General features: G+C 43.2%; 1 protein-coding gene across 9 annotated transcripts in view; it reads right to left on the bottom strand.

Moving 5' to 3' along the window:
* Window positions 1–12941, bottom strand: part of ELMO1 (engulfment and cell motility 1) — a 521237-nt gene that overhangs the window by 352709 nt on the left and 155587 nt on the right. For all 9 annotated transcript variants that reach the window (XM_032871418.1, XM_032871458.1, XM_032871410.1 and 6 more), the window contains 2 exons: window positions 9525–9575; window positions 5350–5519 (listed from right to left, as the gene is read on the bottom strand). In XM_032871418.1, the coding sequence (XP_032727309.1) occupies window positions 5350–5519; window positions 9525–9575 (221 nt within the window). The remainder of the gene's footprint in view (window positions 1–5349; window positions 5520–9524; window positions 9576–12941) is intronic.

The following is a 12941-nucleotide window of genomic DNA, read 5'->3' as shown; positions in this document are numbered from 1 at the left end:
TAACTGGCATACAATATCATGTTAGTTTCAGGTATACAACAGAGCAAATCCACATTTGAATACATTGTGAAAGGATCACCACAGTGTCTACTTACCATCTGTCACCATACAAAGTCAATACAATGTTACTTCCTGTATTCCCCATGCTGTACATTACATCACGGTGACTTGTTTATTTTATACTTGAATGTTTGTGCTTCTTCATCTCCGCCACCCATCCTGCCTACCCTCCAAGCTCTTTCCTCTCTAGCAACCACCAATCTGTTCCCTGTAACGATAAGTCTGGGCTTAGTTTGGTTTTGTTTTTCAGATTCCATGTGTAAATGAAATCATATGGTGTTTGCCCTTCTTTGACTGACTTGTATTACTTAGTTTAATACCCTCTAGGTCCATCCATGTTGTCACAAATGGCTGAGTACTACTCCACCATACCTATATATATGTATGCCTATACACACACACACACACACACACACACACACACACACACATCTTTATCCATTCATCCATCAGTGATCAGTGGACATCTCAGTTGTTTCCGTATCTTGGCTATTTTAAGTAATGCTGCAATAAGCACGGGGATGTGTGTACCTTTTCAAATTAATGTTTTCATTGTCTTCAGATAGATATCTAGTTGTCCAATTGCTGGATCAAATGGTAGTTTTAATTGTAATGTTTTGAGGAACATCCACACTGTTTTCCAGAGGGGCTGTACCAATTCACGGTCCCACCAACCATGTACAAGGGTTCACTTTTCTCCACATGCTCTCCAACCCTTGTTATTTCTTGTTTCAACAGCAGTGATTCTGACAGGTGTAAGCTAAATTCTCACTGTGGTTTGGGTTTGCTTGCCCCTGATGATGAGTGCTGTGGAGCCTCTTTCAAGTACCTGTTGGCCATCTGTATGTATTCTCTGGACAAATGACTATCCAGATACTCTGCCCATTTTTTTTAATAGATTTTATTTTTTTTATTTTTTTAAATATTTTATTTATTTATTTGACAGAGATCACAAGTAGGCAGAGACACAGGCAGAAAGAGAGAGAGAGAGGAGGAAGCAGGCTCCCTGATGATTAGAGAGCCCAATGTGGGGCTGGATCCCAGGACCCTGAGACCATGACCTGAGCCAAAGGCAGAGGCTTAACCCACTGAGCCACCCAGGCACTCCCCTCTGCCCATTTTTTAACCGGGCTATTTTTTGTTATTGAGTTATATGAGCTCTTTAGAGGTTTTGGATATTAACCCCTTGAGAGAAGTGTCTAAGTACCTGCTTTTAAAAAAAACACTGTCCATTCCTTGACTTTCCTTACCTGACACCACTGCCTCACTCAGGCTGAGCCAACACGTTTCCCCACAGCTTCACTTGCTTCCACACATATGTTTCAAGCTTAGACTAGGAAGGGAATTTCTAAATTCCACAAGGATGGAAAAATTCAGTTCAGGTTTTAGACACTATGCCCTGCCAAAGTGACACTCCCCTTGCTCCTCTGTTGCTCATTTTGCCCCATGGCCCCTTCTGGGACCAACTGGAGAGAGAGACCTTTAAAAACTCAGCCTTGAGTAATGACAAGCAGGTGAGTAATCTTTGAATGTCATTATGGTTCCAAGTAAGGGGGAAAATTCCAGCTACATTTCTTCAGTGTTTCTTAAAAATTTCCACAGGTCCTACTCAGGCAACCTCTGCCTTCCCCTGCTGGAAATGTGCCCAGGAGTCACAGCGAAATATATTCCAAATTGCAGGATCTATTTAATTTGTACAGTTTCTGTTCCCAAAGTTGCCTATTAATTAATTAAAGTCTTGCTATAAGCTTAATTGAGAAGCCAGGCTTCCTTATAGGAAAAAAATGTCTTTTTCTCATCTTTTTAATCTGAGCCAAAGAGCTGGAATAATGGCCGAGCATCGAATAAGCAGCTTCTTAAAATGAGCTGTGGGATCCAGCAGAATGAGGCAGAAGGCCGCGTGGCTCCAGCACCTCCTTCCTCCAGCCCCGAAAGGAGCCTCACTTTGAAGTGACACGAGTCGGTGAGGAGGACACCAAACGCGAGTCAGAGAGACACCATTCCTCTCAGAAACAGAGGGCAACGGGAACGCGTGAGAGAGAAATACAAACCAGAACTCGCCCAAAATCTGGCCTCGGGTCGTTTGTCTCTCTGAAACCCAGCTGCATGGAACAAATTAACACGGCTTGCAGATCACAAATTGTTAAAATACTAATAACTATAATAACGCTTTTCAAAAAAAAAAAAGGAATTCAATGACAACGGTTCTCATAAAGCACATGCTGTGTCAACATCCTCTCTGGTTATCTGTGTGCAACACGGAGACAGAATTCAGACGTGCCTCCCCAGTCCTCAGTCCGAGGAGGAATGGCTCTTTGGGGGCCCCTCTACAGGTCGAGATGAATTAAAGGGCAAGGCAATGACACGGATACTAAGCAATAATGTTGACAAGACAAATACAGAGCATCAGTGTTCACTCTTTTTCTTCTCAAGCAGAAAGGACAGTGTCCCTGTGAGGGGTGTTAGAGTCTAAACTGCGGTCCCTTAGAATTCATATCTTGAGCCCCTGTCTCCCAGTCCCTCAGAATGGGACAGCAGTTAGAGACGGAGCCTTTAAAGAGGGGATGAAGTTAAAATAAGGCCGTGACGGTGTGTCCTAATCCAATCTGACTGGTGTCTTTATAAGAAAAGGAAATGTGGACCTTCAGAGAGGTTCACTCAGGAATGAGTGACGCAGAGGAAAGGCCACATGAGGGCAGAGCCAGAAGGCAGCCACCAGCAAACCGAGGAGACCACAGGAGAAACCAATGCTGCCAACACCTTGATCGTGGACTTCCAGCCCCCACAACTATGAGACAATACATCTCTATTGTGTAAGCTACAGCCTGTGGTGTTTTGTTATGGCTGCCTAGCAAACAAATATAATGGAAATTTAAAAAAACAAAAAACAACAACAGAAAAAACCCCAGAGCTCCTAATGTGCATTTTTCCTCGTTTCCAAAATATATAAATGCCAGCCTTGGCAGTCCCAGAGCTCGGCCCCAGCCTTCTATTCAGGGTATAAATCACATGGACCTCTGCTTTCAGTATATTTCACACTATAATTGCAATTATGATTGCAATTCTGCTAAATTTAGAAGCATTAACACTATCATTCTGAATGCTCAAGAGCTTAAGCCCCTGGATACTTAGGTATCCGTGATAAAAACACCTGGTGTTAGCAGGTTACACTACGACTGGCTCTAGCACCCTGCCTGCGATACATCAGTGACTCAGATAATAAATGTGGGGGCATTTTTATATACTCATTTAACACACTATAAATGTGACTGAGGGTACACCCCCCCTTAAGGGCTCACTGTCCCACCCCAATCAGTGATTCTGCAGGACCTTCCATATGTGGCACCCACATGAAGTCGTCTACAGTGACCGGAGAAGGTGATTATAATCACAGCTCCCACTCCCTTGCTCACTCTTACCAAAGAATGAGGGATCCGAACCATTCTGCACCACACCTCAGCCTGGGGCATCCAATACAGATGAAACGTTTTCTCCTTTTCCTTAGTCAAGTCCCTTAGATCCAAAAACTTACTCAAATTCCCCTGAGCCGTTTCAAACTCCAGCTCCAATTTATAGCAGGCACCCCAAGATTCCTGTAAACCCCAGAATTTGAGTTTTCCCGCTCTGCTCCAAATTGACGTTCGCCAAACGTTTAATGAGCTGAGTTTCAGCCCTCATTAAAAAAAAATAAACAGGGGCACCTGGGTGGCTCAGTGGGTTAAGCCTCTGCCTTTGGCTCAGGTCATGATCTCAGGGTCCTGGGATCGAGCCCCACATCGGGCTCTCTGCTCAGATGGGAGCCCTCTGCCTGCCTCTCTGCCTACTTGTGATCTCTCTCTCTGTCAAATAAATAAATAAAATCTTTTTTAAAAAATTAAAAAAATAAACAAAACCTGTCTACAATCAACCCCCTCCAAATCACCTAAGCCTGCTTGCCAATTAAAAAAAAAAAAAGAATCTGTCACAAGTGCTACCTGCAGAGGCCACTTGTAGGAGATGGAAGGAAAGAACGAAGGAACAAAAGAATGAAGGAAGGGAGAGGATTGAAATGGGTCTGCAACACGCACGGTCAACAACTCATTCTTTGCATCACCAGGTACTGAAGAGACATGTAAACGGCCCGGGCTTAAACCCCAATTCTCAGGGACATTTAACTCTTTCCTCATAAATATCTATACCAACTTTGCACATCACTGATTTAGCATATTAATATCTAATTAACTTTTGTGGCATCATCACATGGTCTAATTTACATATTCTAATAGTGAATGTTAGTCTCACCTGACCACTTGGGAATGAGCAGATACCTGAGAACCCTACCCTGGTGTCCGGTGGTCAGGGGAGCTATCTGTCCACACATGCAAGAGTCAGCCCCATCTGGCTCCTTACACTCCCCAATCACACCACAGAATCAAAGCCTCCCCTGAGAATGTGAGCTCCCCAAGGAGAAATGCCCATCCCTTTCCTGACTATGATGGAACTCAAACTCCTTCAGGCCCCACTCACTGACACCCCCTCCGTCGGTTTCCGTGAGCTGTAACTGGTCCCACCTCTGGACTCCCCACCCTCAGAAGGAATTAGACGTCACTTGAATTCTGCCACCATGTATTTTTTAATGGCAAGCCTCACATCTTCTTAAATTCTACCAACTTCCACTCTTTGCATGCAGTATTTAGTAAATACTTACTGTATTTAATTTTAAATAATTAAGGATATATACTTCATCATTTAAATGATAATTTTTTTAAGGAAGCCCCATGCCCACCACAGAGCCCAGCATGGGGCTTGAAACCACAACCCTGAGATCAAGACCTGAGTGAAGATCAGGAGTCAGATGCTTAAACGACTGAGCCACCCAGGTGCCCCTCAAATGATAATTTTTTTAAAAAAAATCACTTCAGGGATGTTATTTTGACCTGGTCTAAGACTCTGGAACATAAGGATTTGGGGGAGTGGAGCGGTCAATTTCTGGTCTTTAAAACTAGAAAGTGCGGGGCGCCTGGGTGGCTCAGTGGGTTAAAGCCTCTGCCTTCAGCTCAGGTCATGATCCCGGGGTCCTGGGATCGAGCCCCGCGTCTGGCTCTCTGCTCAGCGGGGAGTCTGCTTCCCTTCCTCTCTCTCTCTGCCTGCCTCTCTGCCTACTTGTGATCTCTGCCTGTCAAATAAATAAATAAATAAATCTTAAAAAAAAAAAAAAAAACTAGAAAGTGCAAGTGCAAGGAAAGTAACTAATACCCAGAATACTGGAGAGAATAGAACAGACTCGAAGTCTGAATAAAAGATGCTTACTCCGTGCCACTTTCAACCATCTGTGTGAGGAGAGAGATGCCATCGAGATTTATGAACTCCTGGGCAAACGTGACATCCCGGGAGAGGCTGGCTAAGTCCTTCAAGGCCTCCAGCTTGGCGTCCATACTCGACGACTGAATTCGTTCGTGGAGCTGTTGGGCGTTTTGAGCCTCGTTGAGGACGAAAACAAAGGGAAGAGTGTTCACAGAGGAAACCCCAACTGACAAAAAATTACCGTTTCGTTGAAAAACGAAGACACTGAGGCCAAAGCACGAGACCATATGCATACTCTGTACCAAGGGCAGGTTTCCAACCATAATGACTCTGCCTTCAGGCAACGGCTGTTAACGTCATGACGGGAATCAACACTTTCCTGACAGAGCCCATATTTCCATCTCTTGGAAAAGCAAGAGCACAAAAACAATAAAGCCCCAGAAATGGAACTGGAGCGGCAGGGAGGAGGAGGAAATTGGGAAAACATTTACCTTTTAAGTAAAATTATTATCTACAAATGACAAAAAGCTATTTGCTTAGTTAAGCAATTACACAAATTTATGCAACACGTTCACCTGTTCAGTCAATACTCTGCGTTAAAAACTGCCAACACACCGTGTTCAAAAGCTTCATTAGACGCCCAAGTGATCTTTCCCAGTTACTGAAAATTTTCCAGCACAACACAATGGTGCTTATAAATTTCACTTTTCAACACCATGTGTTTCACAGGCATTGGCTAATTACTGCATAAACATAAAATAAAATAATTTGGAAACCAAATTAGCTGCTTTGCCTAAAATTAGACTTCTTTTTATGGCATCTGCCCTTGGCTACTATACCCAGGGCAGGGAGGGATGGAAATATATTGGAGGAGCTGACCTTCTGGATAATAACTTACAGTTTAGATTTCAGGAATGGTTTTCATATCTACTTTTCAGCTGGGGCAGATAGGAAGAAAAATAAAATATTAAATTTTTCTGCCTGTATTTCTCTGCTTAATGGAAGTAACTCAACATCTGTTGTACTTATTATTTAACTCAAAATTGCAATGTGCCATTGCCATCTTCATATTCTCCCTCTTGGCTACTTGCTTTCTTCTCTGAAACATGTTATATTTCAGAGGAAGAGGAAGAGGGGATAGTTGTCCCCAACAGTGAGGTATCTTCTGAACAGAAACTCCTGAGAATGATCCAAGGAGCCCCCCGTGAGCTCTAACGGGGTTAAGATTGCAGACGGAAGGAAGGGAATCCACCCAAGTACTGACAGCAAAGGTTCTCCACCCCATTGGGCTCCACGGCCAGGGACCCCTCCCTCCCTGCCCAGGTCCCCCTTCACTTCATCTGGAAGTAGTCCCTAGGAGAGAAGGGGACCCAGCAGAGAAACTAACCAAATTAGCTGCTTTGCCTAAAATTAGACTTCTAAAGAGCAGGGGTCCCCAAGCTGAATCACTGGTGGAACTCTAAAAATGCTGCTGTTCTGGTCTGGCCAAATCTTCAGGGACCAAGACAGGAATGAACCCCACACCCTCCCCAACTTGGTCAGAGACACAGGGTAGTCTCCCATCGTAACTATCAACTGACACGCTGCATCAGAAACAAGAAGGGGGAGAAGGAAGGAGGAGAACAAGAACTCTCTACTCACTCACAGATCCCTAGATATCTGACAAATCACCCCAACCCCAAATCCTATGTTTTTAAGGGGGTTAATGGAGAGTTGAGCAAGAATCACTTCATCTTTTAAAATCACTCAAAGATACATTGTTCTTACAATTTCCAAATGGACATACAGCATTAACATGTATTTAAACCAAGTGGATGACTTTGAATTCCTTGAAAAATACATTTTTCTCCAAGCAAGATGTCAGCATTTACTGTACAAATGATGATAATTAAGGAATACTCAAAGATTATCTCGCTGTCAGTATTAATTCTGACTAATAGTGTTTGGGGCTGTTAATACTAGTAATAAAATCAGCAAAGTTACTTGGGGCTTTTTATGAGCCACTGTTCTAAATACCCTCGAGAAGGAATTCATTTAATCTACACAGTAATCCTATCAGGTAGGTGTCCTCACCATCTTCATTGTACACAGGAAACTGAAGGGCCAGAGAAGTTATGCAACTTAGCCAAGGTCACAGAGGCAGAAGTTGGCAGAGATGCACATCACTTAAAGCAAGAGTGTGTGTACGTATGTGCACACACATGCATACACATGTAGGTGTGTGTGCATTCTGTCTGGCTCTAGGGAGAGTTCAGCCAAGGTAGAGGAAAGAACTGAACATTTTTATGGTATAACACCATTTGTTCATTTCTTTATGGTACACTAACACTTCCTAGCAAATTTGATGGAGACAGTTATGTTATTTTTTAACATTTTTTGTGTGTATATAAAAAGTGAAAGAGTTAGCATATGCTGACCCATATTTCTCAGTTAAACATAAAATAATAAAAAAAAATCTACTAACAACAAGTGACATTTACAGAGCCAAAATATCTTGCTTATAGAATAACACCTAGTTCTAGACCCTAGGGTTAACAGCTAAATTATAAAATGCGTGCTTAAAATGCACATTCCTGGACCTCCTTCTAGATATCGTAATTTGGTTTCTCTGCAGAGACCAGAACAGCAGCATTTTTAGAGTTCCACCAGTGATTCGGCTTGGGGACCCCTGCTCTTTAGAACACGTAAACCAGGATCCTCTAGGTGGACCCCATCTTATGATACTGTGTAGAATGTGTCAGTTACAATCTGAAGAGGACGGACTTTTGGGGCGCTGAAAAACCTCACCCTGCCAAACACTTAACCTTCTTCCAAGGAATGGCTCACATTGTGGAAATGTTGTTCATGAGCCCATAGCAATAAAAAAAAAGAACGAACATCTTCTTCGGCTTAGAGCAGATCTCGGTGTAAAAACCAAGCCTCTCTAATTCTAAGACCCAACAAAAGGCAAGGTGTACTCCTTCTGCCGGCCAACAGAAGAGCAACTGTAACAGGATAAACAGCAACGACAAAAACCAACTGAAACCATGCTCTAGAAATGTCAAATTAGCATTAATTCATGCTGACTAAAGTAAGGTCAATGCTAAGTCAGACAAAAATGTCTCAGCTCATCATGTGGTCATTGAAAAATGAGTATGAATGATGACTTCCAGTAAGTGGAGAAGAAGGCATCAGAAGACAGTCTGGCCAACTCCAGCCATGTATTCTGTGGAGCCTGTCGCTGTGTTTAGGTTCAAGATGTTATTGGGTAAAATGTTTAGGATTTTCTAAGCCCCTCTAACGTAATTTTCAGCAAGAAGAATGTGTGGTAGTTACAGTACCCACAGTTTAACTTCAGCCAGATGCTTTTCCCAATTTTTAAATTTATTTTTAGCCTACCACATGGCTTCAGTGGAAACTGAAAATAAGAGTTAGACACAGTTTTTGTCACATATGCAGAGTGAAAATAGTAACACTTGGTGTATTTTGCGCAGATTATTTTTTAGGAAAGCAATAAAATGCACTGTGAAATAATCTAGTTTAAATATGCTAATGTTACTATCCAAAGTATCTACAAGCAAGGAAGAAAGATGAAGATAAGCAACACAGCCAGCTACAGTGGCCTAAATATTCTACAGCATTCTGGTGAGCAGCTCTTAAAGTGTCTTATCCGGATCAGCTGGCACTGGAACAGATTAAGTGGCAAGCATTTCGCAAACTACATTATTATCAATCATCGTCATCACTGGCCAGAACTGGAAAATGCTTCAACACTCTCACTTTTCCACATAGACACACCTCGACTTTAAAGAGAGGTAATGGGCTGTCTTTGGGTTTGTTTCCTTTGTTTGTTGACTGAATTTGCTTAGAGGGCATTAGGTGGATATGTTGAACAGGTGGGTAAAACCCATCAGGGCAGCGGAGTTATTGTACCTGTAATATAAGAGCTACTGAAATGACCACCAAACGCAAACCTTGAAGTCCGTTTCCTTGCTCTTAACCGGAAATAAAAGCTTCCTCCTCTGTAATGGGAAATATAAGGAAGGACCTTCCTGCCAACCCAGAATCCACATGTCAGGACATGCTAGAGATCTTCTGTTTTGCACTCACATCACCCTCAAAAGTTAACATCTTTTAATCACATATAGCAGAACTGGAGAGCAAAGTATTTACTGGAAAGCTATACACTCAGGTCAACTTACTGGAGATGTGGTTAACCGAAGGATAGTGCCATTTTTTATTTCATTGCGATTCTGGAAAAGAAAAATAAAATCTTTGTAAATCTTCAAAGTTGAGATGCCTGGTAAAAAGAGAGCAAAGGCAAAAATGATCTAGTAGTTAACACTATATAATAAGAATTCTTACGACTCAGTTTATTATCACTTTATTTTCAAAATTATTGAGTGTTTTTTTTTCATTATTTCAACAAAGAACTTTAAACTGGGTCTCAGATGTATTAACTTTCTATCAAGTCATAGGTAACATTGAGCACAGAAGTGAGTATGAATTCAAAGAATAGGCATATGGGGCCCAAGAACAACACAAAAAAAGCAAGTTTAAAAGGTTATTTAGGAAACATGACCTAGCAATTCTGCTGGAGTTAAGGCATACATTTACACAAAAACTTGTACATGAATGCTCACAAAAACATTATTCATAATAGCCAAAAGTTGTAAACCACTCAAATGTCCATCAGCTGATGAATGGGTAAACAAAATGTGGTCTCGCCATTCAACAGAGTATTATTGGGCAATAAAAAGAAGTACTGATGCATGTTACAGCGTGAATGGACCTTGAAAACATTACACTAAGTAAAAGAATCCTGACACAAAGACCACGTATGTTATGATTCCATTTATATGAAATGTCCAGAATAGGCAAATCCACTGGGACAGAGAGGAGATTAGCTGTTTCCTGGGGCTGGTGGGCAGGGGTGGGGAGAATGAATGTTAATGATTACAGGGTTTCTTTTCCAGGGGATGCAAATGTTCTGAAGTTGATTGTGGTGATGATTTCACAAATCTATGAATACATTAAAAACCACCGAATTGAACACTTTAAACAGTGGATTTGGGGGAACGTGACTTCTATCTCAGTAAAGCTATTTTTTGTAAAGTTTCTATTAAGGAGTTTGCTTTCTTAACCTTTGCTGGCTCTAACTGCATGTTGCGTTGTTGTTGTTGTTATTTTTAAGATTTTATTTATTTCAGTAGGAGGAGTGACAGAGGGAGAGGGAGAAGCAGGCTCCCTGCTGAGCAGGGAGCCTGATGCAGGGGCTCAATTCCAGGACCCTAGGATCATGATCTGAGCCGAAGGCAGATGCTTCACTGACTGAGTCACCCAGGCGCCCGAGAGCCTCCTGCATGTTGCCTCAATGTTAAGAACAAACAGCATAAATAAGCGGATCCCAAATCAGTCCTCCTCCACTTAGCAGGTATATTTGAGGTGAGTGGTCTCAAGCTGTCTCTTAGCATCTCTGGCACTGGAAGGAGAATTTCCCCAGTAGTTTTATTTCCTGCCACCAGAGTACACACCACACTCAGCTTTCAGGAGGTGACCTGCTGGGAGTCACATGTGCACATGCCCAGGTCTAGAGCATAGAGGCCAGAAGTTAATAAAAGTGCCATGAGGCTCAGTGTCCTGCGTCATTCATGACAAGCCACAAGCTAGAATTACCTCAGCAGGTGGACTGAAGTGGTGGGAAATTTCTCAGGATAAGATGCCAAAAGCACATAGAACAGTGGCACTCTCCTTGCTCCAATTCTGACCACTTACTGGAAAATGAATTTTCTAAAATAACTACCTGAAAGGGAGCAGCCTTCAGGCCCGTACTGTCTCCCAAAGAAAACCTAATCTGAACATTTTATACGGAGTGCAGGATGGCCTGAAAACCCCACTCTGCCAGCTCCAACCCCCTCTTGGGTGATTCTGGCTCTATCTAGAGCATCCCTGACCCCCACCCAGATACCCTGCACTTCCTCTTAAGAAAGCAAGCTCCTCATTCCTGGAAGTTTCCAGCAAGGGTTGAATGACCACCAGGGAGGCAGGAATAGTGAAATTAATTTCAGTCATTTAAAAAATCTTTGAACCCTAAAATCCTGGGACTCTATGAGAATGGGAGAGGAAGACAGCAAACACTCATGACAGAATATTAAGGAAGCTGAATCCAAGGCATACCTCTTTTGTGCTCAGGTTCTAAACGAACTGAGAGAGTTCGTTTTTTAGAAAAAAACTAAAATATCCCCCTTATTAGTTTTTATGGAGAACAAGGCTCAAAGTGAGAACTAGCAGACAGCTAGAAGACCTAACGGAACTTCCTTCCCAGAGGAAAGAAGGGCCCAGTTTATTCTTCCCGAAGAGCTAGTCAAGGAGAAAAAGAGGCCCTGCTGATACAAAGTGGCCAGGAGGATTTAGGATAATATCTCCTCGTGGAATTTGGGGTGGGGGTAAGGGATTCCTAGTAATAGCAAAAAACATTTATTGGAAGGCACCGAGCTGATGTATTGTTGGGTTCTGTTGTCATGCTTATTTAACCATCGTAATGATTCTATGCCCAGTTTTTTAAAGATTTTTTTTTAAAGGAATCTCTATACCCAACGTGGGACTCAAACTCACAAGCCTGAGATCAAGAGTCGCACGCTGTACCGAATGAGCCAGTTAAGTGCCCCCAAGTCCATGCCCATTTTCAAGATGAGAAACCAAAGTTGCTAAGAAGGTAAATCACTTGCCCAACATCATGGAGGGGGAAGGGAAGACGCAAACCCATCCTGGAGGGAGAGGGAGATCTGACCCCAGAAGCTGCACGCGATCCCCCTGGAAGAACAAGATCCTGCCTTTATCCTCAGAGGGTCCTTATCCCCATCAACTGTCAAGGTCCGTGAGAGCGAGGAAGTTAAGCGTGGTGTTGACGATGCCCTGCAGATCCTCAGGCCACAAACGCGGGACATGGGGTGGGGTATGACAGCAGTAAAATCAAGCAGCTGGCCCCACGCTGACTCCTGCAACACTGACTCCCGACTTTCTGGAGTCTATGCACGAGTTCTGTGATGAAAGGGTCTTGAGGGTGTTTGTTGAAAACCAAAGCAGTGCTGTAACCACTGACGGCCAGAGCTGGGTTCAAATTCCTCACGCACCTCGCACCAGCTGTGTGTGCTCCGTGCAAGCTACTTAACCACTCAGATGCGAGTCTTCTCTTCCCTCAATGGGGACAGCAAGTCATTACTTAGAGAACAGGAAGAACCACAGGTGCCACAGATGCTGAGCCTGGCCTAGAACCGGCCCAGACCGAGAGTGACTGCGACCGTCAGACGGAGAGCAGCTCGCATCCCTCTGCCTGCGTCTCCTCAAACGGGAGTTCACTCACCTCCTCTCTTTTCTTTCCCTCGGAAAGACTTATTCTTAAAAACGGTGTTTGGCATTTTGGAATAAAAGCAGATATGCAGAAGAGCTGTGAAATACGCATGAAAACCATTAAGGTCCCAGCAGAAAAGTGGATGAGACCCAAAGGGAAAGCCAGGAGAATCAGCCACAACGCACTCTTCTCCCCGCAGCTGATGCCGCCTTCCAGTCACCAAGAGATGCTAACTTGGGCAGCAAAGGAACGGGCTTGTGCTTGTCCT

This window comes from Lontra canadensis, unplaced genomic scaffold (assembly GCF_010015895.1).
Source record: "Lontra canadensis isolate GAN:19392208 unplaced genomic scaffold, GSC_riverotter_1.0 scaffold2, whole genome shotgun sequence".
Taxonomy (NCBI): Eukaryota; Metazoa; Chordata; class Mammalia; order Carnivora; family Mustelidae; genus Lontra; species Lontra canadensis.
The sequence above is the reverse complement of the archived record's forward strand: the minus strand, read 5'-3'. Positions and strand labels throughout refer to the sequence as shown.